The 22,499-nt window shown below is 45.9% G+C and overlaps 1 protein-coding gene and 1 long non-coding RNA gene across 3 annotated transcripts; both read right to left on the reverse strand.

Annotated features, from left to right (window-relative positions):
* Window positions 1–11,333: 11,333 nt before the first annotated feature.
* LOC124701839 (alpha,alpha-trehalose-phosphate synthase [UDP-forming] 6-like) lies at window positions 11,334–15,695 on the reverse strand. Its single transcript, XM_047233936.1, has 4 exons — window positions 15,413–15,695; window positions 12,609–15,209; window positions 11,982–12,255; window positions 11,334–11,893 (listed from the first exon to the last, which is right to left on the reverse strand). The coding sequence occupies exons 2-4, from the start codon at window positions 14,600–14,602 to the stop codon at window positions 11,552–11,554; spliced, it is 2,610 nt and encodes an 869-aa protein (XP_047089892.1). The 5' UTR covers window positions 14,603–15,209; window positions 15,413–15,695; the 3' UTR covers window positions 11,334–11,551.
* Window positions 15,696–18,413: 2,718 nt separating this feature from the next.
* Window positions 18,414–22,400, reverse strand: LOC124696984. 2 transcript variants are annotated; one of them, XR_007000747.1, is made up of 7 exons: window positions 21,816–22,400; window positions 21,473–21,649; window positions 21,258–21,343; window positions 20,444–20,588; window positions 19,920–20,116; window positions 19,026–19,178; window positions 18,414–18,942 (listed from the first exon to the last, which is right to left on the reverse strand). It is a non-coding gene; the product is annotated as an uncharacterized LOC124696984 (long non-coding RNA). The 2 variants fall into 2 exon arrangements; XR_007000746.1 differs by having other exon boundaries at window positions 21,426–21,649.
* Window positions 22,401–22,499: the final 99 nt, after the last annotated feature.

The raw sequence follows: 22,499 nt of genomic DNA on the forward strand, positions 1-22,499 counted from the left end.
GATTGGTTCTCTCGCCTTGTCCGCCTGTTTGTGGGTGATACGCGGTACTATAATCCAACTTGGATCCCAAAGCTTCGTGGAGTTGCTTCCAAAATGCTGATGTGAACACGGATCCTCGATCCGACACTATCTTCTTAGGTACTCCATGCTTACTCACGATCTCCTTGATGTAAAGATCAATGAGTTTCTCTCCTTTGTCCCGCTGATTTACCGCTAAGAAGTGGGCGCTCTTCGTCAACCGGTCCACGATTACCCATATCATGTCCTTCTTTTTATTAGTCATGGGTAGTCCGGTGATGAAATCCATCCCTATTTCCTCCCATTTCCACTCGAATAGGTAGAGGTTGTAACTTCCCCGCCGGACTCGATGTTCAGCCTTCACTCGCCGACAGTGTATGGCATTCCGCAACATATTGTGCTATCTCTCTCTTCATATTATTCCACCGTAATAGTTCCTTTAGATCCATATACATCTTTGTACTTCCCGGATGTATGGAATATGGTGTTTGATGAGCTTCTCGGAGTATTACTTCCTTGATTTCAGCAATATCCGGAACGCAAATCCTCTTCTCGGAACCACAAAGATCCAGCATTCTCCACGGTGAAATTCTCGATGGTCTTCCCTCATCTATTCTCCTCATCTCTTCTACAATGAATGGATCGTCCAACCGACCCATCATTATCTCATTCTTCAGGTTGACATTCAACTCATCGGCTACTTGCAACGCCGATAATCCTTCATGGGCTTCCTTCTCCCAAAGTTGTATTTGGGCTTGGCTTATTTCCTTCCTCAACTCCGGTGATATTTCTTGTTCCACTCCTCCAGTACTCTTCCTACTCATGGCATCTCGCTACAACATTAGCCTTCCTCGGTGTGTAATTGATTGTCGCATCATAATCCTTAATCAATTCTAGCCATCTTTTCTCGCCTCATATTGAGTTCCTTCCGAGTGAAGAAATATTTGAGGCTTTTATGATCGGTATAGAGCTCACACTTAGCTCCATAGAGAAAATGTCTCCATGTTTTAAGTGCAAATACGACCGCCGCTAATTCCAAGTCGTGTGTTGGATAGTTCACTTCATGAGGTCCGAGTTGTCTCGATCCATAAGATATCACCTTCCGATCTTGCATGAGTACACAACCCAATCCATGTTTGGATGCGTCACAAGACACGGTGTAGTCCTTGCCGACTTCAGAACTCGCTAACACCGGTGCCGTGGTGAGTTTCTCCTTCGCAGTTTGAAAACTCTTCTCACACTCCTCCGTCCACACGAATGGTGTGTTCTTCCTTAACAGCCTTCGTCATTGGTCCTCGCTATCTTGGAGAATCCTTCAATGAATCTCCGGTAATATCCTGCCATTCCGAGGAATCCTCGGATTTCCTTGACAGCCTTGGGTGCTTCCCATTCTAGAACCGCCGCTACCTTACTCGGGTTGACAAGCGATTCCATCTTTGCTAATGACATGACCAAGAAATTCCACTTGATCTAGCCAAAATTCACACTTACTAAGTTTGGCATAGAGTTGATGTTCCCTTAGTGTTTGCAACACTAACCTCAAATGATCGGCATGTTCTGCCTTGTTTTTGGAATATATCAAGATATCATCGATGAATACGATGACAAACTTGTCAAGATATGGCATGAAGATCTTATTCATGAGATTCATGAATATTGCTGGGGCATTGGTTAATCCAAAAGGTACCACAAGGTATTCATGGTGTCCGTATCTTGAGACAAAGGCAGCTTTCGAACGTCTTCCTTCTTGATCTTTATCTCGGTGATAACCGGATCTTAGATCAATCTTGGAAAAGACTCCCGCTCCTCTAACCTCGATCAAATAGATCTTGTATTCTTGGAAGTGGATACTTGTTCTTGATTGTGACGTTGTTCAGATTTCGTAGTCTCCGCACATCCTTCTTCCTCCATCCCTTTTATCCACGAAGATCACAGGTGATCCCCATGGTGAAACACTCTCCCGAATGAATCCCTTTTGTTCTAAGTCATCCAATTGCTCCTTCAGCTCCTTTAGTTCCTTTGGCCCCATTTTATATGGTGCTTTGGCAATTGAGCTGTTCCTGGAATTAGGTCGATAGTGAATTCTATCTCCCTATCCGGTGGCATACCGTGTAATTCCGCAGAAACACATCCTGGAATTCCTTTACTACAGGGATATCTTCTAACTTTACCTCCTTCATGCTATTCAGCTGTAGCTCCACTTCAATCTGTGTATGTTTGTCGCCTTGGTAGATCATTCTACTTCCATCGGGACTTTTCAAAGACACCGTCTTGTTTACACAGTCGATCAATGCTCCATTAGCTTCTAACCAGCTCATACCAAGAATGACATCAATGTCCTTCATCGGTAAAATGAACAGGTCCGCGTCAAACGCGCACTTATTGATCATAATGACTTGTTTTTGTTTGGCATGGGTTACTAATATCGTTCCCCCGCAGTAAAGTATGGTTATGGGTGTATCTAACTTAGTGCAACTAATCCCATGTTTGGTGATGAATTGTTGAGAAATGAATGATGTAGTTGCACCAGCATCAAAAAGTACTTTGCCAGGATGAGTGAGTATCCGGAGCGTACCTATCACCGCCCGGTCGAGTTGACCACCTCCTCCAGACCGGTACAGCTCAGCTTGCCGAAGGGCTTCTTATTCTTCCAGCTCCCTCCGGTGTTTCCTCGACTTCCTCCTCCTCCAGATTGACCTCCTCCCGTGTTTCTCTTGGGGCAGTCCTTCAAGCATGTGCCCCTCCCGGCGACAACCAAAGCATATTATCTTTGGCTTCTTACAATCTTTCGAGGTATGACCTCGGAATCCACAAATGCGACAGCACAATCTGATTTGCGGTCCGAAACGCTTGGTTCCTCCTACTACCGTAGTAGTTGCCGTTGTTGTTGCCGTTGTTGTTGTTGTATCTTGGCTTGAAGCTCAAGCCGTTGTTAGGCTTGTTACTAACAAACCTCTTCGGCTCATACTTGGCCTTCTTCCTCTTTTCTTCTTGCAGTTGTTTAAAGTCATCTTCAAGAGTGATGGCTGCATCCACCAGCTCTTGGAATTCCGTTGCTCTCATCATCCGCAACTGTACCTTGAACTGGGGACTTAACCCCCTCAGAAATCTCTTCTTCTTCTTGTCCTCGGTATTAACTTCCTCAACCGCATACCGGGACAGCTTGGAAAACTCCCTGACATAGGTCAGGATTGCCTTATCCTTCTGCTCGAGACTCTCGAACTCTCGACGCTTCAGTTTCCACGATACTTTCAGTGGACATTGGATTCCCCGAATTTCCTTGCAAACTCCTCCCGTGTAAATACCTTTCCCGCCGGATACACGGCTACAATGTTGTCCCACCATGATGCGGCAGGTCCACATAGCAGATGGGTAGCATATCGGACCTTCTCTTGGTCATTGCATCCAATGTTGTTGAGCTTGCGCTCGCATCCATCAGCCAATCTTCCGCGTCCATCGGCTCGGGCGCGTATGCGAAAGATATCGGCTTGGTGTTCTGGAAGTCTCGCTAACGAGACTCCCCGGTTCTCGTGTCTCTCCACCCTATTCTCGCCGCATCAGTCCCGAAGGAATTTGTTCCGCAGCTCCAGTGTTACACGCCGCCTCTCTTCCGCCGCTTGCATGTACCGGATAAAGTTTTGCTGCGTCATGGGTGGTGGTGGTGGTGGAAATCGATCTCCGGCTGCACCCTCAGCCTCTTCCTTCTCCTTTGCTTCGCGCTCCATGCGCTGCACTTCAGTCTCGTTTCCTAACGTTCCCGACATAATTCCCCTAGTTCTGCAACACAAGATGATACTCATAATTACTCCATGCGCAAGTTTTCTGAGCTCAACCTTGTGCACGTAACTAGTCACGCAATGGAAATCAAGAAGCAAATCCAAATCATACCAAACATATACCATATATTTACATACATAAGTGGTCTTATTACATAACTCAAGTCGATGTGAGTATGCAAACTCACTTATTAAAGTATATGTACAAATTTATACAAATGTTACAAACTATAATACACGTGGTACTTGTGTATTATAGCCACGCCTCCCTTGGTGGTCTTCTAATCGGTCTTCACTCCCGGTACATTCCAGGCTTCCATCCAGCCGAACGTGTCGTCCTCCCGATAGACCCCGGAACATAAGGTCTCCCCGTTGGCTTGTAATCCGAGTCCGATGATGATCCTAAGGAGAAATCAGTGTTCATGAACCGATCGTTGAGTGCATCATAATCCACCCATCGGGTGTACTCTCCCGTAGCCCCACCATAAGGATTACCAAAACCCATACCCGACTCAACCTCGCGTCGGATATCCTCCATCCACTCCTTCATTACTAGGGTAGCTCTGGTTCTGGGTTGTTGCATCGTCGTTCATCTCTCCATCATAATACTCAGTAGTACTATGGGTTCCAGTATCACTACCCCAACGCCAACCCCTGGAATTCTCGATTGGAGTCTCGGAACGCTGATTGTTTCCGGATTCCTCGCCTCCTTCGTATCCCCCATAGGAACTACCTAGATAGTTCCCAGGTGTAACAGGTGTAAGCTCACGTGCAAGTGGATCAAAACTGATGTAGTCACCAGCTGAATAAACTGGTGTGTGTACCACATTCTCCATAGGTTCTTTGCCCCTACTCTCCTCCTTGGGTTCAGTGAACTCCTCAAGCATCGTATCAATAGCTCCTATCGATGATTATTCAACCGAAAGAGTAATGATATGAAGTTACGGCTGTTATCCATATATTTGGCTGCTTCAGCGGGTTTACTTTTGGCATATTTGAAATGGTTCAAGCATGGGATCATTATCTTCCTCCGTATGAGGAATGTGGGTGAATTCGGAACCCATAAGCGCTTTTGTCTTATGCTCCCGAATGTCTGTTATGGCTCTCATCACAGCTATATGGTAGGCTGTATTGGTTGTCCTTGCTTCCCCAGCTGGCATGACTACGCTCATTCCCAAAGATTCGGGAAGTCGCAGTCCTACTCTGCACTTGGCCAACACCGGACCATCATAAAACATGTACTTCTTTACCGGAATCCGGGGATCGCACCCAAATTCTAGTAACATGGCTCGTAGGATATCCGCCAGTCCTCCTTGGTACTCGTTCGTTGTTGAATCCATAACTTTCACGTTTCTCCCCGGTCGTGAACTTGCCATGTTGGCTGTAGAAATAGAAAGGTTATGAGATTAGTAATAATGCATCATAATAGAGATAATAAAGAATTATCGCACTAAAAGATATGATCGTTGTATTCTCAATTGAATATACACCATATTTTTAGAGAATTCTTTACTAATCCTATTTGACTCCTAACGTTTGGTCCCATTTACTAGGTTCCAACCTAAGGTCAAAGCTTTTGCTCGATACCAACCGTGGTGACCCCGCATACCACCGCATGTTGTAGTATGCCGCCGTTGATATAACATTCGCGAAGTACCATTCCGCAAATATCACATCCCTCGCAGTAGTACAACAGAACATAGCAAGGTCCATAACTCATTCACACATTATTACAATACATATACACAAGTCGTCTTGGAGCTCCTCTTGGGTCCTAAGAGGATATCTCCCGGGTTCGAGGTGAACCCATCTTAACTTACAATACCATTGTCTCATTAAACAAAACATTTATTTAAGCAAGCAGCTAAATAGTACGAGTTCGCGCTGCTTGACTACTACTACTCCTCCCGCTATCCTTATGCTTGTTCTCCTCCGGAAGCCTCTCCGGATCCGTAGACTATGATGTAGTCTACGCCTTCCACTCCTCCCGAGAGGTCTGGTTCCTCGTAGCCGATGATCTCGGCTCCATCATGGTTGTCGTTGTCCTCCTCCGCATGGTTCGTACAATCTAAGCATGGGATTTAAGAGTGGTATGAGTACGAGCGTACTCAACAAGTTCATTATAGATAAGAGGTGTTTAATGCACTAGCTACGATATTAGACCGTAAAGTCTAATACCAATGCAAGTTTTTATAAACATTTCTTCAATAGATTGCTTTTATTCCAAAGAGCTATGTCCGTCAGCCTTCACCGGTTTACTAGAACTTCATGGAGCTCCTTTCCGGCCGCGTTCGCAGCTCCTCAATCCCGGAACAGGGAGTGACAGTCACAGCTCTTTACACTCGCAGAGGTGTGTTGCTTTACCCATAAGAGATCTTAACCTTGGTGCCAACCGGCAGCTTTCCCGTCCACACTTCCTTCGGTGTGAGGCCCGGTATAAGGTCTAGCCAATCATGTTCCTCCGCTACCTCGAACACCCACCCTTTGTTGCATACCCCGACCCCGGGTCCTCGTCGGTCCCATTATTCCCGTAATTTCAGTGGTGGACCCCGACCACGACAACAGCTTGGGACTCGTTAACCAAACTCCTTCGCCGGTAGCCGCAACCCATCATAGACCACATTACCGTGGGGAATTAGAAGGGGATCCCCACCCTCAAGTTGTTCCGCAAGCAAGAACCGCTACGGTAAGCAACAGCTATACCGTGGGGAATTAGAAGGGGCTCCCCACCCTCAAGTTACTCCGCAAGATACAACTGCTACGGTAAGCGCATCCGTTGATGAACGAGAGGTGGAAACACTTTTGACTACTCCGTCCCACTCCGGATCTTATGGTTAACACGGGTATTACGAGCACAAGAATCATCGGCGACATTTGTTGTTTAATCCTAGATGGATAATAACCCTTGCAATGGAACCTCCACCATATCAACACAATCCATGGTTCCATTGCCCACCACATAGTCATATTCATAGTTATGAAAGTAGTGGTTTTGGTTTTTATGCAATAGTGATAACCATAGTACTTTGCAAGTAATTTGATAAAGATATTCAAATGACATGAGCAAGTGATGAACTTGCCTCGAACACCGCAAAGTTCTGCAGCTTGGAAGGTATGGACTGACCCTTGTCCTCTTGTTCTGAAAAATAGCATCATTGTCCGATAAGGGCAATGGTTAAAGAAGCAATAATGCATGATTCCAGCTTTAGGGTTTGTTTCCCCTTTCCGATGTCGTTTGCTATTTTATGAGAGGTTAGATACTAAGAACATCTTAGGGATACTTGATTTAGGGTAAATCCAACCTTGAAATGTTGTCAAGGTGTTTTGAAGTCTAAAGGTATTAATGGACTTATTTTTATTATTGAAAAATATATGTGTGATTTAAATGATTATTTAAATCCTCAAATTAAGACTCATTCTTAATTGTCTTCAAAAATTCTCTTTGATATTTTATTTAGGTAGAGAATTTTATGCTGATACATTTTCATATTTTTATTTATTTTTTTGGAGTTATATTTTATTTTAGAAAATTCTTGGAAATTCTTGTTTAAATGGGTATTTTGGAAAATGCCCAAAATACCCTCGGCCCCACTTGTCGAGAGACCGAGCTGGTTAGGTTGGACCAGCCCACCGGGCTCGGTCCAACCGACCCGGCCGCGTCGTCTTCTCGCCGAGTCCTAACCCTAATCCCCCTCTCGGCTCCTCGCGACGCCGAAATCGCCTCCGCCGTCGCCGCTTGATCCGGCCGCCTCCGGCCATCGCCGGCGACGAGATGGTGTGGATCCGGACCGCCTCTCGACGGCGGACATGGTGGTCCGCGTCGATCCGACGCTTGCGTCCTCGTTCGCTCGCCATCGACTCCCCGTGCGCCCGACCTTGGCGTCCGCCGCCACCGCGCGTTGGAGAAGCCGTGGACCTTCCTCCCGACGCTCCCCGTGGCGCGTGGTGCCGCGCCGGGGTGCCGTGGTGGTCGCCGTGGCTTGGCTTGGCCAGGCCTCGGTGCCGCCGTGTGCACCGGCGTGCGCCGCCGTGGCCGCCGTGGTCATGTCGACCACCTCCTCCCCGTATGTGCTTCTCCTTCTCCTCTCGCTATCTCGTTCTACCTCTTCACCTCCCTCTCGGATGCTCCGGCATCCCATGATTGTGCCGCCGCTTCTATACCTATGTGCTCTACTCGCTTTGCTTGCTCGTTGCCATGGATCCTAGCCGTGCTTAGCTTATTGCCGTGCTTGGCTTATCGCTGTGCTTGGCTTACTCGCTGTGCTTAATCTTGTCCCTGGCTTGGTTGTGGTGGTAATTATTGTATATTTAACAAGTGCCAGTGCCTTTGAGCTAGTTTCTTTAGTTCATATACATTATTATGCTCCATTGAGCTGTACTGCTGGCTTAGCAGTGTGATTTAGTGATGGAGTTACATGTGTCTGTTCTTGTATATTGTGATCCTTTGGTTCATCAAGCCTTTGATGTGCTTCCGGATACAATTGTAAAGCCCGATGCTCTTATCTCGTGAGGCAATTGTTCAGCTTATTTAATTATCTCGTTCATGTGTTAATTACTTGGAATAAGTTCTAGCATGCAAGTAGCATGCTCTAGCAAGCTTCGGTGATCATGTGATCACCAGTTGCTTGAAACAGCTGCCCTTTGGTGTCTCGTGCCTCACTCGTTGCCCTCTTGTGTATCACACAGTGCCCGGCCCGGTGTGTGCCGATGCTTGCTTAAGCATCAATTGATGCCCGTTATGATCCATTTGATTATTGGCAAGACTCGGTGCATCAATTGCTTGTCTCGTTTCATTTATCCGTTTATCCTTGCTTGATTAGATGGATAAATGATGTGAACCGAGATTCAGTGATGATCATCTCAATGGATTTGGTAGGGTTAGATGGATGCCAACACCTGGTTGTGTACCCTAACCCTCCTTTTGAACCCTACCGGGTGATGATATCTCGTGCATGGTTTCTTTGCTGGAATTGGTTAAGGGTTGAGGTGACCCCGGCGTATACAAGTGCTGCCCCGGGATGGCTCCCCTATCTCGATGGCTTGCCGTTGCTTACCAAATGTTGTCTCGGTGATTCATTTATTGGATTTCCAGTAGCTTTTGATGTTGAAATCAAATAGACAATGATTTGTCTAATGTCCGATGGCCTTAGCTAGCCGTAGGTGCTAAGTGTGTGGATTAGGTTAGCTATGGTTTCATTCTTGGCTGGATTTCTCTAGTTATGCATGGATTTGCATAACTATTGTTCCCATAGGATGTTTACCTAGTGATCTTACCCATCTATGCTTGCACCACATGGCTTGCTAGCCAGATGATGATACACACCGGGTATTCTACCCTCCTCGTGCTTCCGTGATGCATGATATGCTTATTTATGAGCAAGATATGATCTTGCTCAGTGCTTTTGTGTGGTATACCTCACTCCAGCTCCTAGAAAATGAGTGTTGGTGTAGAGGTTTTGCTTCCGGTGGTCTTTTGCTTGCCCCGCTCCTCCTAGCAAGCCCGAAGTCTTGGTTTAATTTCTGGTGATTGTGAAAAGATGAGACAGCTCTAGCCGTTCACCTGTTCTTGGTGTTCTTGGTCGTTCTTGATAACTTACCACAGCTGCCTCGTCGATGGATGAGCAAATGACTAGGGTTTGGCTTCCGAAAAGCTTTTATATGGTGCTCCTAGGCTCTCCCCGGTCGACGCCTTGGCCTCGGTTACTTTGGGTGACTCACCGATGCCGTGTGTGTGTTGTGCCACATGCACAAGCAAGTGGCTTGGTGGTGAGCATGCACACCTGCCGTGTGTGCCGCTTGTGTGTGTGTGTGAACCAGATCATGTGAATCTGGCTCTGGTGTGGATCAGCTCGGCAGAGCCGTGATATTATCCACCATTTTAACTTCTTTTAATCTGCCAAGTGGCTTTGCCACTTGGCATAATTTGTTCTTCTTTTTCGTGATTTTGTGCAGGGATCAAGAATGGATCAAAATGGACTTGGAGTTCATCACATTCAAGATCAAATGAAGATGATCTTGTAGTATTTAGTCTAGGATCATTAAATTGTAATTTTTCTTGATTTTTCTTTCTTTTATTCTGCCCATTTATGTAATGTGTTGTAATTCATTTATTTCCTTTATGAATAATGTAAAGACAATGTATCTTGTGTGTTATTCAATAAAGCTCAAAGTTTTCTCTAATGAGCTTTACTTTAATATAATTGTTCATCTTATTTATTATTGATCATTTACTTAATGAATTTCCTCAATTGAAGTATTGAAGTAATTATTTAATGTTTGAATTTGAAATTCAAATTCAACCTTGGTTTGAATTCAATCATGTCATAACTTTAGAATTCAATCATGTGAACTCTCCCCTCTCTTCTCAAAACCTTAAACTAGTGAAGTGAGAAGCAAGTTCGTCGCACTCTCGAAACCCTAACCCCGTAAGGTGTCGAGAGAGAAACTTGTCCCCCTTCGATGCAGTTTTTGTTTAAAAGCGCGAAATTTCCCCAGAATTTACTATGTAATGCACATCCCTTTCTAAAATCTACCCCTCGATCGTCTCTAAACCTGGGACATTACAAAATGCAAAAAAAAAAAATGGCTTGCGCTGAAGTACAACTTATGAACGGTAGACATGAGATTCAAGAATGGTGTCGACGATCATACCGAAGAGTACTATACCTTCCTACAAGCTGAAGACACGGTAGACCACATCCTCACTCAGCGCCCCTACGGCCCTACGCCAGAGTAGTCCGGTTTGGCTGTCGCGGCGTCTTGGATCTCCAGGTCGTTGAGCCACATGAGGACAGCTCGCTTAAACTTTGGTGGGCTGCAACGAGGGATAGAGTGCATAAGAAGGACATGAAGAGATTTGACACTTTGGTCATCCTAATGGTATGGACGTTGTGGAAGCAAAGGAATTCTAGGGCTTTCGGGAACGCTAATCGTCAGCTAAGCCTTGTGCAAATCATTGAGAAGATAGCCGAGGAGTTCAAACTTTGGGACTCAGCGAGGGAGAGCGATCATGCCGCAAGAGTAGGCTAGGTGTGAGTTGTGGAGTTCACCAAGGTAGTTGCTTGAAGCTTCTCTTGGATCTTGTAAATTTTTCTCTCCACCCTTCTATGAAAATAAGGTGCGCTGTTGGTGCACTCTCGAAAAAAAAAAGAAATTATCAAAGATTCAGTCTACCTTGGGTGAAAATTCTCAGCCATGCCGAGGCGCCAGTGAGGTCCTTTGCTCCACGTACACCTGGGCCCTGAGAAGTCGAGGTGGCAAAAGCAAATTAATACTTCATTGCACAAGTTTTTTTTCCTAAGAAAATTGGAGGAGTTTTCAGCAGGAGAAATATCAGAACTAGTATCATTTCACAAGAAAAACTACAGCACCATCTACGCTACATATGTGGGCAAATAATACTCCGTCCGATCCATAAAAGGTGTAGGGGATTTAGTTCATTTTAGCTCAAATTTATACTAAACCCAACACTTATTATGGATCTGACACTTATTATGTATCAGAGGACGGAGGGAGTATACCACAACAATTAGCATCTCATGGCATTCAGAGACAAAATATTATTGCTGATGAGGTAACTAGAGCACTACCAGAATTGATATTGAACCCAATACACTCTAAGCAAGTACTAATAAATCACAGACAGCACAACAATACCCTGAAAAGCACACCTCTTGTGTCATGTACAACTAAACTACTCTGCAAAGTGTCTCAAACTGGGCCAACACAACAACCACGCCCTGCACTTCCAATTCCGACTACTGCAGCTCGCCAACACACCACAGGTCCTCAGGGTCTTCGCCCTCCGCTGGGATTTGCAGAGCAAGCTCCTCCGAGACGTATGCCAGCCCCTGCATCAGCCTCACGACCTCTGCTGTGTCGTCAAGATAGTACTTGGCCTTGCTCGGCTTGCGGCCGACTGTGCAGGCAAAGACCTCCGCTGTCGGTGCAAGGTCCTCCCCGCAAGGAGCGCTGGAGATGAACTGGAACATGTCCTCATCGGAACGGTCGTCCCCGATGCAGAGCACAAAGTCAGGGCGCATGTCCCTCTCCTTCAGTGTCGCCAGCATGCGTCGTGCTACCAGCCCTTTGCTCACACCCTGTCAATTTAGACAAGAATTCTGTGAGCAGTGAAACTTGATTCGCGCAAAGGAACTGAGGCGATGAAAGGAGAATAAGAGACTTCACCTGCGGTTTAGCTTCAACAGAGTGTACGGTACTCTTCACGGACACCGGTTCGTTCGTGACCACACTCTCGAGATGGTCAACGAGCTCCTTAGCTTGGCATGACCCAAAATCTGGATCGGCATCCTCATAGTTCCAAACAAGCACGGTGTCCCTCTGCTCGATGATTGAACCGTCCGTTGTCTCGGTGTAGAGGTCCATAACCGGCCGTATAATCTGCATCCAGCTGCAGTCTGCAGCTGGAATGCAAGTCTCCCACTCTGCGTCCCTCTTCAACCTGATTCAGTACAGCACCTTTCAGGAATTAGACAGCCTAGATAGAACTAGAAAGTTTCAAATCATGCAACAGATGATGTTCAATTAAGGAGCCGCCGACCATAGCAGCAAGTATCATGGCAGAAAAGAAAATCATACTCTATGGTGTAACATAACAAAACTTTTCTCCATACATGATACACCTGCCACTATATTTTACTTCCAAATGATATAGTTCAGTCTAATAACATTTTAGTAAGCAAACATGGGCAGGAAAAAAAGGATGGCATGCATCTGTAAGCCTGAATGTTGAGCATCCAGCTAAGGTTGCAACAATGTACTATATAGGATGAGAGCAAAGCTTAAATCCCATACCTCATGTAGTAGCCGTGCTCTGCTGCCATGCCAAGGTTGTCACAAGGGAACCACTCGTGGAGCGTGGGTCGTGTGAACCCGCTGCAAAGGAACACCGAATTTTGCTTGTCCCGGCACAAGCTGTTCAGTATCTGGACAGATTTGGCAGTCGGGCTCTTACTGATCGCCTGTGGCATCAGTGTACCGTCGTAGTCCAGCAGAATCGCACGCTTCTTGGACCTCCTGTATGCCTGAACAATGTGCTCCATGGCAAGCTTCCTGAAACTCAGATCAAGAGAGACCACTCTAAACCGCAGGCCGAAGCCAATCCCCCAGCACCGTCGTTGCGAGTGATCCTTGCAGGTCCTCTCAAGGTCCTGGAGGAAGCTATTAGCCCAGTAGCCGACATCGTGTTTCTCGACGTAGCGGTAGTGCTTATCATGGCGCATATTCTTCTCCCTCTCTGGAAGCACAAGAGCACTCTCCATAGCATCTGCCACAGCCTCGATGTTCCATGGGTTCACCCTTATTGCGCCGCTCAGCGATGGGGAGCACCCGATGAATTCAGAGACCACCAGCATGCTCTTCTTCTCCTCGGGCTTGCACAGCCTCAGTATCCTGTCGAGCTTATCGTTGCCTTGCCGGGAGGCAACATACTCATAGGGGATCAAGTTCATGCCATCACGGACAGCAGTCACCAGGCACACCTCTGCAATGACATAGTAGGCGACGCGTTCGTAGAACTGCAATGGCTGGTCGATGAGCACCACGGGCTCATACCCCGGCGCGCCGTAGGCCTCATTGATCCTCTGCACCATAGCGTAAGTCTCCTCCTGCACACCGGCAACATTCTTCCCACGGCCTCTCGCCGGATTTGCCACCTGCACCAGCACCAGCTTTCCCCGCCACTCGGGATGCTGGCGAAGCAGTTCCTCCATGGCGAGCAGCTTGAGGCTGATCCCCTTGAAAATGTCCATGTCATCGACGCCGAGCATGACGACCTTCCCGTTCCCGGTGTAGGTGTCCATGAGCTCGGCGACCTTGGCCTCCGTCTCTGGTAGAGCGAGCACGGCGTTGAGCTGCTCCATGTAGACCCCGACGGGGAGGATCTTGATGCTGACGGTGCGGCCGTAGTACTCGAGGCAAATGTGGCCCCGCTTGGACTCGTAGGGGAGTCCGAGCATCCGGCCGCAGCAGGAGAGGAAGTGGCGCGCGTAGTCGAAGGTGTGGAAGCCGATGAGGTCGGAGTTGAGCAGGGCGCGCAGGAGCTCCTCCCTCACGGGCAGCGTCTTGTAGATCTCGGAGGACGGGAAGGGCGAGTGGAGGAAGAATCCGAGCTTGATGCGGTTGAAGCGCTTGCGGAGGAAGGTTGGGAGCACCATGAGGTGGTAGTCGTGCACCCAGACGAAGTCGTCGTCCGGGTTGATGACCTCGAGCACCTTGTCGGCGAAGACCTTGTTGGTGGAGACGTAGGCCTGCCAGAGCAGGCGGTCGAAGCGGCCGCCGTGGTCCGGGGTGAGCGGCAGCATGTAGTGGAAGAGCGGCCAGAGGTGCTGCTTGCAGAAGCCGTGGTAGTAGCGCGCGGCGACGTCGGCGTGGAGGAAGGCCGGGACGCAGTTGTAGGAGTCGAGGAGCGCCTGCGCCACGGCGTCCTGGTCGGCGGGCGGGACGTCCTCGCGGAGGCAGCCGATGTAGATGAACTCCATGGAGGGGGAGGAGGAGCTCTTCTGCAGGTGGCGGAGCAGGGAGTCCTCGTCCCAGGAGAAGGTCCACGGCTGCGACGGCGACGCCGGGCGGTGGGCGTGGATGGGGAGGTGGTTGGCGACGACGATGGTGCGCGGGCGCGGCGCCGGGGACGGCGTGGAGGGGGACGCCGGCGAGTCCTCGATGAGGCCCGGGGTGGTCACCAAGCTCGGGAGCCGCCGCCGGAGCGCGCCGAGAGATGCCGGCGGTGGGCCCTGGTCCGCGGCCCCGGTGGCCAGGTCGAGGAGGTTGGAGTAGGAGCTGGACACCATGGCCGCCTGCCTACCTAGCTCCTTGGCGGATTTGGGGTGAAGTTTCGGATCAAAGATTGGGAATTTGGTGGAGGAATCGGAGTTCTTGGTACGGGAATCCAAGAACAGAACAGCAACGAATTGGGACGGAACAGCGCGAGAATTGGGGATGTGTGGGTTTCAACTTTCAACTAGCGAAGTACGCGGCCGATAATTTCGGCACGCAGTTTTGGCGCAAGAGCAGTGGCGAGCTCGAAGCAGCGGCGGTTTGTGGGGAAGTGGCAAGCAAGAGCTGGAGGGAGAGTGGAGACCGGAGAGGTGAGGCTTCAACAAGCATCCACCTGGGGCTGGGGTGCGTGCGTCTTGCTCACTGTGTCTCGGACTGGCCTTCTCTCTCCTCTCTTGGACCGATGAGAGAGAGACAGGGACAGAAATGACCACTTTCTTTTTGTACTTTTAACAAAGCCACAAAACCTTTTCCTCACCCTGCACTTCGGCCCTGCGCGAAATTCTTCTGCTTGGCAAGTGGGGAAAGCTCAGCTCAGCTCACTCCTCAGGCACTGGCTATTTGCAGCAAGAATCCATTCATCAGGGTTGTGATGAAGCGAAGATGATCGGATCTGCACCTCTGGGCAAGAACGAAGGGAACATGTCATGAGATGAAATCGCGAGGAAACATCAAAGAGAAGAGCCACACCCAGGAGACCGCTCCAACTCCACACAACGATCTAGAGCTGCTGCTCATGTTGTGTGACAAGGGAGAGCCCGGAGAAGGCACGGATGCAGCTGCAGGGGAGGCTGGATTTATAGAACACAAGCAAGAGAGCTCACCTCGTAAACACCCTCACGGCGATCTCCTCGATCGAGCCGATCAAAACGACCTGGACAAGAGAGTGAGAGGGACGGCCTTCTTCTTCACTATCCTCGCGTATATGGATCGGATGTGCGGGAGAAAAGTGGGATTACTTCTACAAGAGAGGAAGAGGACAAGGGTTGAGAGCCTATTCGGAGAATTCAAGAGGAAGCTTTGCTTTGTGGTTGGTGTTTTTGGCCGGTGGTGCTTGGATCTTTTTGCTACCTCCTCCCCATTCCCAAGACGGCAAGGAAAACAGACGGCGGGGAGCCACACATATTGGTGGCCGTCTCTCGCTCATTCGTTTTATACCAGGGGCAAAAAGTCTTGAAGCAGTAACAAGTCCTTTTCTTCCCAGAGCAATCTGAGCATCACAAAATAGTCCTACTCAAACACATCACAAAATAGTCCTACTCGTATTCTGATTACACCAGATAGGTGAATACAATTACACACAAAAAAAATGCGAATGCACACAAAAAGTGTAATTGCACAAATGAAAGGATAAGGTTATTGATGGCTCTAGCGAAGAAGCAAAATACCGTGAAAACACAAAAAAAACACACGTTGTCGCATAGTCTTTTCATATACAACATGACAAATGTATGATATTTTTTATTTTCTGAGTTTTTTAATGCACCAAACTTCGTGTGATCAAATTGTGCCATCTATTATATACTAAAAGCAATATACGGATATTTAATAGAGCCACGAGGTTAATCCACATCATCTGAATTATTATAGTTGTTAGATCTAAAATATATGGTTCAGATTTAACGAGAGAATATCTATTATATACTAAAAGCAATATACGGATATTTAATAGAGCCACGAGGTTAATCCACATCATCTGAATTATTATAGTTGTTAGATCTAAAATATATGGTTCAGATTTAACGAGAGAATATTAGTCACGTAACGTGTAGCTAGGTCCAGTTTGACACGTTAATATCTGGAAGGTTAAGTTACCATGGACTCCCTTTTTTAAACTCTGACTAGTTAAAATGCCCGTGCGTTGCCACGGGTCATGAAATTTCATTTCCCACTGCACATATATAATTTATAATGCACTAATGAAATAACAAAAGAAATTATAGATATCATAAATTATAATCATCAAGAAACTAATACTACTTATAGAAACATCTCTCGTGTTAATTTAAAATCATTGGTTATCACAAGTTATTACACCAGCACTTCGTTTATAACAAAATCTCCTTAGACCGCTGCATGAAACTATCTATAGATCCTTCCCAGTGATTGCTCCGGTGTCCCCCCTTCAGCTCCATGGTTCTAAAAAATTGGAGCCGCTCAATTTTTTTTGTTTTGATCTGTGGAGTTGCTCCAGCTTTTGGTAAAAATACGTGTAGTTGCTACAGCTTTGGTACAAATACTTGGAGTTGGTTCCGCAGAACACAAAAACATGGATTTGTTGTTTATTTACGTCCCACTGCCACCGATAAGTGACCAAAATGTTACACACGTTTTATCTTTCTCCCCCTCATCTCTCAGGCATGTTTCCCAATGCCAAGACTCTCCCCGATTTGACTTCACCGCAGCGTGATTCACGCCTGCCGCCACCGAATCGAGGCCGCCGGCAAACGAATGAACTTACCTTCAGCCGGAGTCATACTTGTCCGAATCATTCTTGTTACCGTACAAATCGAATTGTAGCTTGTTGCCGCCGCCGCCAGAAACTTGTTGTGACCGCCTCAACCAAATTCGTCGTGGGTGAGGCAGCGCGCGACGTAGTGGCGGCGACAGCAAGCTCCTGGCGGTGGTGGCAGCAAGCTACAACTTGATTTGCGTGGCGGCGAGAACGAATCGGACAAGTTTAACTTCAGCTGAAGGTACGTCGACTCGTTCGCCGGAGTCCATGTTTCAGTAGCGACAAATGTAAATCACGTTGCGATGAAGTCAAATCAGTAGCCGTCGGATGTAAATTACGGGCTTACGGCGCTCCGTGTTTTTTGTGTTTGTGTACGAAAAGCTAGAGCAGCTTGCAGTTAACTTTTCAAATCCGTCTCCTCTCTTGAGCACGTTTCAAGATTTCTAATTACCTGGTGTTTGGGAACGTCACGGCAGTGCCGGGTGGTTCAGCGCCGCCACCATAGCCATCCTCACCATCGTGGCCAGGCCAACTCCACCGCCAGGAAATACTTCGCCACGGGTTAGATGGACTTCCAGCCAAAGATTTAAGCGATCACGCGGTGCGTTCCAGTGTGCTCTGCATTTTTATATTTCATGAATTTAACTTCACGTAATTATACCAAAAATTGGAGCAGCTCCAACTTCTCTGAACCGTGAAGCTAAGGGGGGACACCGGAGCACACCCCTTCCCGAATTCCTTCAATTGTTCAACACCTCCTCTTCACCTTCAGTTTCAAAAACACTGTCAAAGCACCACCATACACCTTATATATGTCTCCTTCAGCTATCTCTATAGTTGGTTCATGCTCGTCAACTACTTCACCTGGCACACTAACATGCTCTTCAATAACGTTAGGGATTATAAAAAATATGACTTCGCACTTCAATCATGTTGGGAGAACACACTTGCTCTTTACAAGAATTTTGCAGTTTGCATAGTTCATTTCATATTTGCATCTCTAAACATCCATGCTACTACTTTCAAGAAAACACCGTTATTTTAGTTTCTCCACCCGCGGCGAAGACATCGGCCAACGCAAAAGACACTGGAGAGCGGTAGTGCACCCGAGACCCTCATCATAATGTACTATGTGTTTATAATTTATAAACAAGAAAAGGTATATGTAGTTACAACACAGCCGTCCACAATCTAAGAAAATATTGACATCTCACTACAACAATATGAATGAAAAATGGACACCACACATATCGTTCAAAGAAAATAAATCGCTATAAGGTTTATAGTACAGAAAACTGAGTGTTATTGATAAAGCATACATACAACAGTAGACATATGCAATGATGAAGCATTGTGGTATAATCATTTCATCGGCTAAAAAATCATGGCTTCTTAAATTCTAAATTAAAATATGATTGGTTCCTCGCTGGCTAACTGCATTTGCTTAACAATTTATAGCAGTGATAAATAGTAGATGATACCCAAATCGATTAGCCATTTTGGCATTGCAATATGAATCTGAAGCCTTATATACATAGACACGTCCAAGTGATAGCAAATAAAGAAAATGCACTTGTAGTTTTTCATTTAACCAGTGACTGTAATACACTCCAACATAATCATAAGATGATAAGGTATGTGTTAATTCAATGGGGTTCAACATGAGTATCTCATATAAGCATTCAGTCAAACATGAAACTTTGGGAGAGAAGAAGCTACAGTACATCATGTTGATTAACTTTCATGATGATTACCTCCGACTTTGCATGCGCTTCAGGGCACCAACTCTAGCATCACCAGCCTGCCACTCCGACATCTTCTCGCTCCTGCCATTCAGCCACCATCCACCGTTTAGGCTGATTTCGAAGATGTACGGTGCAGGTGCTCGAGCCAAGATATCTAACGGATTTGCAAAAGCAATTGTTGGTAAAACTAAAATAGAGATGTCTCTTACAAACGCCTCATGGATTTGCAGAACCTACCTTTTAACCACAAATACAACCACAACCTCATGGATTTGCAGGCACCTATGTCTCGCCAACTTGCCGAACTTGCTACAGTACGAATAATCCCTCACATTGAATACATAAAATAAGATATGTAACCAGGTAACAAAGACAACTGCACTGATTTTTCTGCAGTAATACAATACAAACAATCAAGCCGTTAGAATGAAAAGTTTCTGAACATAATTAGTTAAGAAAATAGTGCAGTACGAGTCACACGTTTGCCTAAAGAAGGAGGTCAAGAGATGACGCACAACATCAAAAAGAGAAGCCAAATCTCTTTGTACTTAGCATCGTACATATGCAAATAACAGAGAAGCACCAAGCAACGGTGCATCAATCTTTCTCAAGAGCAGCACTTGATTTGGCTGTAAGGTTTGTGGAGGAATCCCATCAACTGTTGAGCACGGATATGCAGTGAATCTAAGCGTAAGGCCTAGCAAAGAAGAACCTGAATGACATAGTTGGAAGGTAATTCTACCAAATTACAAGGTCCCTCATTTTTAAATAGTTAGAGAACACATCAACTAAGAAAAGCTTAAGTCGAGAACCATAGATGGACACACTGTATTAGAACTTAAATAGCACTAAATCTGTAGATTATATCATCAACCATATATCAGCATGATGAGATTCGTTTTTAGATATGAAAAGATAACCTATGGGTCATATAAATTTCAGGAAGGGGGTGGACATGACATGATATGAAAACACTTTATGTTAGCTATCCTAGCTCTCAGATCCGACGAAGATTTGATCATTATAACCACCAATATTTCATATAGGCCGGGAAGGACTAAATATCAAGGCAGCCAACCACTTGATGAAGGCGGAAGAGAGGGGTGATGGCGTGAGAGCAGCACAACTTACAATGAGGCATGGGCGGCGGTGTGTCGGTGCAATACGACGGTGCCAACGAGTCGGTGTAGGGAGACGGCATCGGTAGATTACCCAAGCAACAGCTTAACACACCAGGACACCGGAGAGAATAAGAAAGTAGTAACAACGGAAGCTTGAAACACCTACTGGGGGACGATCTCATTGTTATTCATTGAGCAGCCCAAGACCTGAAAAAACAAATTGCAGCTAGAAAAGTTATAGCACATGATTAAAAAACTCGTCTTGATGTTACTGTTTCATCTCAAGCCTGAAGCATAATGGTAAGGCGAAACAAATACAATTCTTTTCAGAAGAGGTCAAAATTATATTAAAATACTTTTTCTGTAAGCTTCAGAACTTTCAGGTGCATTTAAAACAAATATAATTCATGGCACATCAAGTAAATGAACATAGACATGACACTCAATCAAAAACTATTGTGTGTTTAGAGACAGACATGTAAGACAGTATAAAGATTATGGCATTTTGTCAAGTACTTGAACATGTGCACTGACCAACATCTGTGAAGCACTTTATTTAGAATAATGCAAAAGCTGTTGGCTGACTGGCATAAACTGGATATTGCTGATTCACCCCGGATGAGAAGATAACGACCTAGGTGGTTGTGCACCCGGAGGATTTCTGCAGTTGCAAAATTATCTGCATAGTAATGTAAACAAATTAAAATAATATGGAATTACACACCTCAAACTATGCTTCCGTGGAAAAAAAATTGCACCACTTCTCATACTTGTGTTGAATAACTTATTCAGACTACGTACACAACTTAATCATCAAGCTGTTTCATGAGTGAAAGAACGACTGCGCTCACTCAACAAGCATCGATAGACGAAATATAGAAGATAAAGCATTGTAAATGGAGGGTGTCGTTATTATTACTTAGCCAAGAACTTGGTGCAGAGGAATGGATACAGAAATTTCATTACAATAATGTTCATCATGTGACGGAAGACGATAAAGTCATCAGCCTTTTTTTGTAAGCAGCTGCCCTTTTGGGGCAGCAAATTCTAATGTCAGTAATAGGGAAGTAAAAGAAATGTCAAGAGAAAAAAAAACTGTGTATCGTATGTGATGGCAAAGTACACCAACAATCAGCATATGCATCTTGAAAAAAAAACACTCACCATATGGATAAATTGGCTACCAACCAAATAAAATTTACTGTATTTTTTATATTCATTATAATTTGAAGCAAATATCATGTTTTGCCACATTTCATATATATGGAATACCCATTGATCTTATGCTTCATCATGTTTATATCCATAGAGTCCAACTGCCAAAGTAAATATCGATAGAGGAGCTTACCTTGAGTTGATCAGGCTTTGGCTCAGGTCTAATGTGCACATTTGCGAGGAGGAATCAAATGCTCACTTTGATTCCGAACAGTCTCACTGGACACAAGACACGTTACTGTTAGCCTAGTGATATAGAATGTGAAAACTAAAATTGGTTTGTCCATAGTAGCTAGCAGACCTGAAAGCCAAACCTAGCTCTCAACCAATCCAGTAAATCAAGCTCACCCCCTTTTATTCTGTCTGCAATGTAGAAGGCCATGTCAAGCCCCGTGTATTCTGCAGTGCTTAGACTGATGCTTTGATCTGATAAGGTTGCATTTGGCAACCATGTCAGCTTCTTCACTTGACGAAACATGTTACATTGCTGCGAGTCGTACATACTTCCTCCAACTGCATGATGAACTGAGATGCATTGGCAGCAAGGGTTAAAAATTTAAACGGCACATGTATGTTTTTCTTTTCTGGTATATCTTTGTGCAAAAGAATAATCTGCGCAGAAGAAATTTTGAGAAACCTGTTGCATTAGAGCTCAATAGTAATTAGGGCACAGATAGCAGCGAGCACAAACCTCTAGATTTTCTTCAACCTTCTTGTTCACGGCATAGAGCACCTCAAAATAACGGCTGGCTGATAGGTCTTCCCAAGATGAGCCCTAATGGTGACACTGGCGTGAAACAAGTGAGCAGATGGGTGTGCGTGAGCAGCTGACTAATGACCATGACGAGAATGAAGGGAAGCGAATCGGTGGTTGCTCTGCTCTTCTTGTCTGTCCCAGCGACGTGGTTTAGAATCGGTGGTTGCTCTGCTCTTCTTGTCCGTCCTGGCGACACAATTTCCAACACTGACAGCCTGGGTGAGCGTTCAGGTGAACAGCTCTAGAACCTGTAGTGATACAATGGCATACGTTCTTCATCATTAAGTGTGTGGATCACATTGATAAAAATCACACAAATTAGTAATGTATCATAGATCAACCGGTAGCAAATTTTGTGAATAGCCAGATTGTGATTAGAACAAAACTCTTTCAAGACACCAGAAAATAGACTGGTACAGTTGAAGTACAGCAGAAAAATATCCAGATTCAGGACAACTGAACGGCCAACTTAATTCGTCTAACACCTTGAGGGCATTTCCTTTGGTCAGGAAATAGGATCGGTCGGTCTACGAATCCACCTGCAGAACGTGTATTCGTCAAGCGACATACCTGGCTTGACACCATACCATCCTCTACGGGAGCGTCAACGTCGTCTTG

This window comes from Lolium rigidum, chromosome 3, assembly GCF_022539505.1.
Source record: "Lolium rigidum isolate FL_2022 chromosome 3, APGP_CSIRO_Lrig_0.1, whole genome shotgun sequence".
Lineage (NCBI taxonomy): Eukaryota > Viridiplantae > Streptophyta > Magnoliopsida > Poales > Poaceae > Lolium > Lolium rigidum.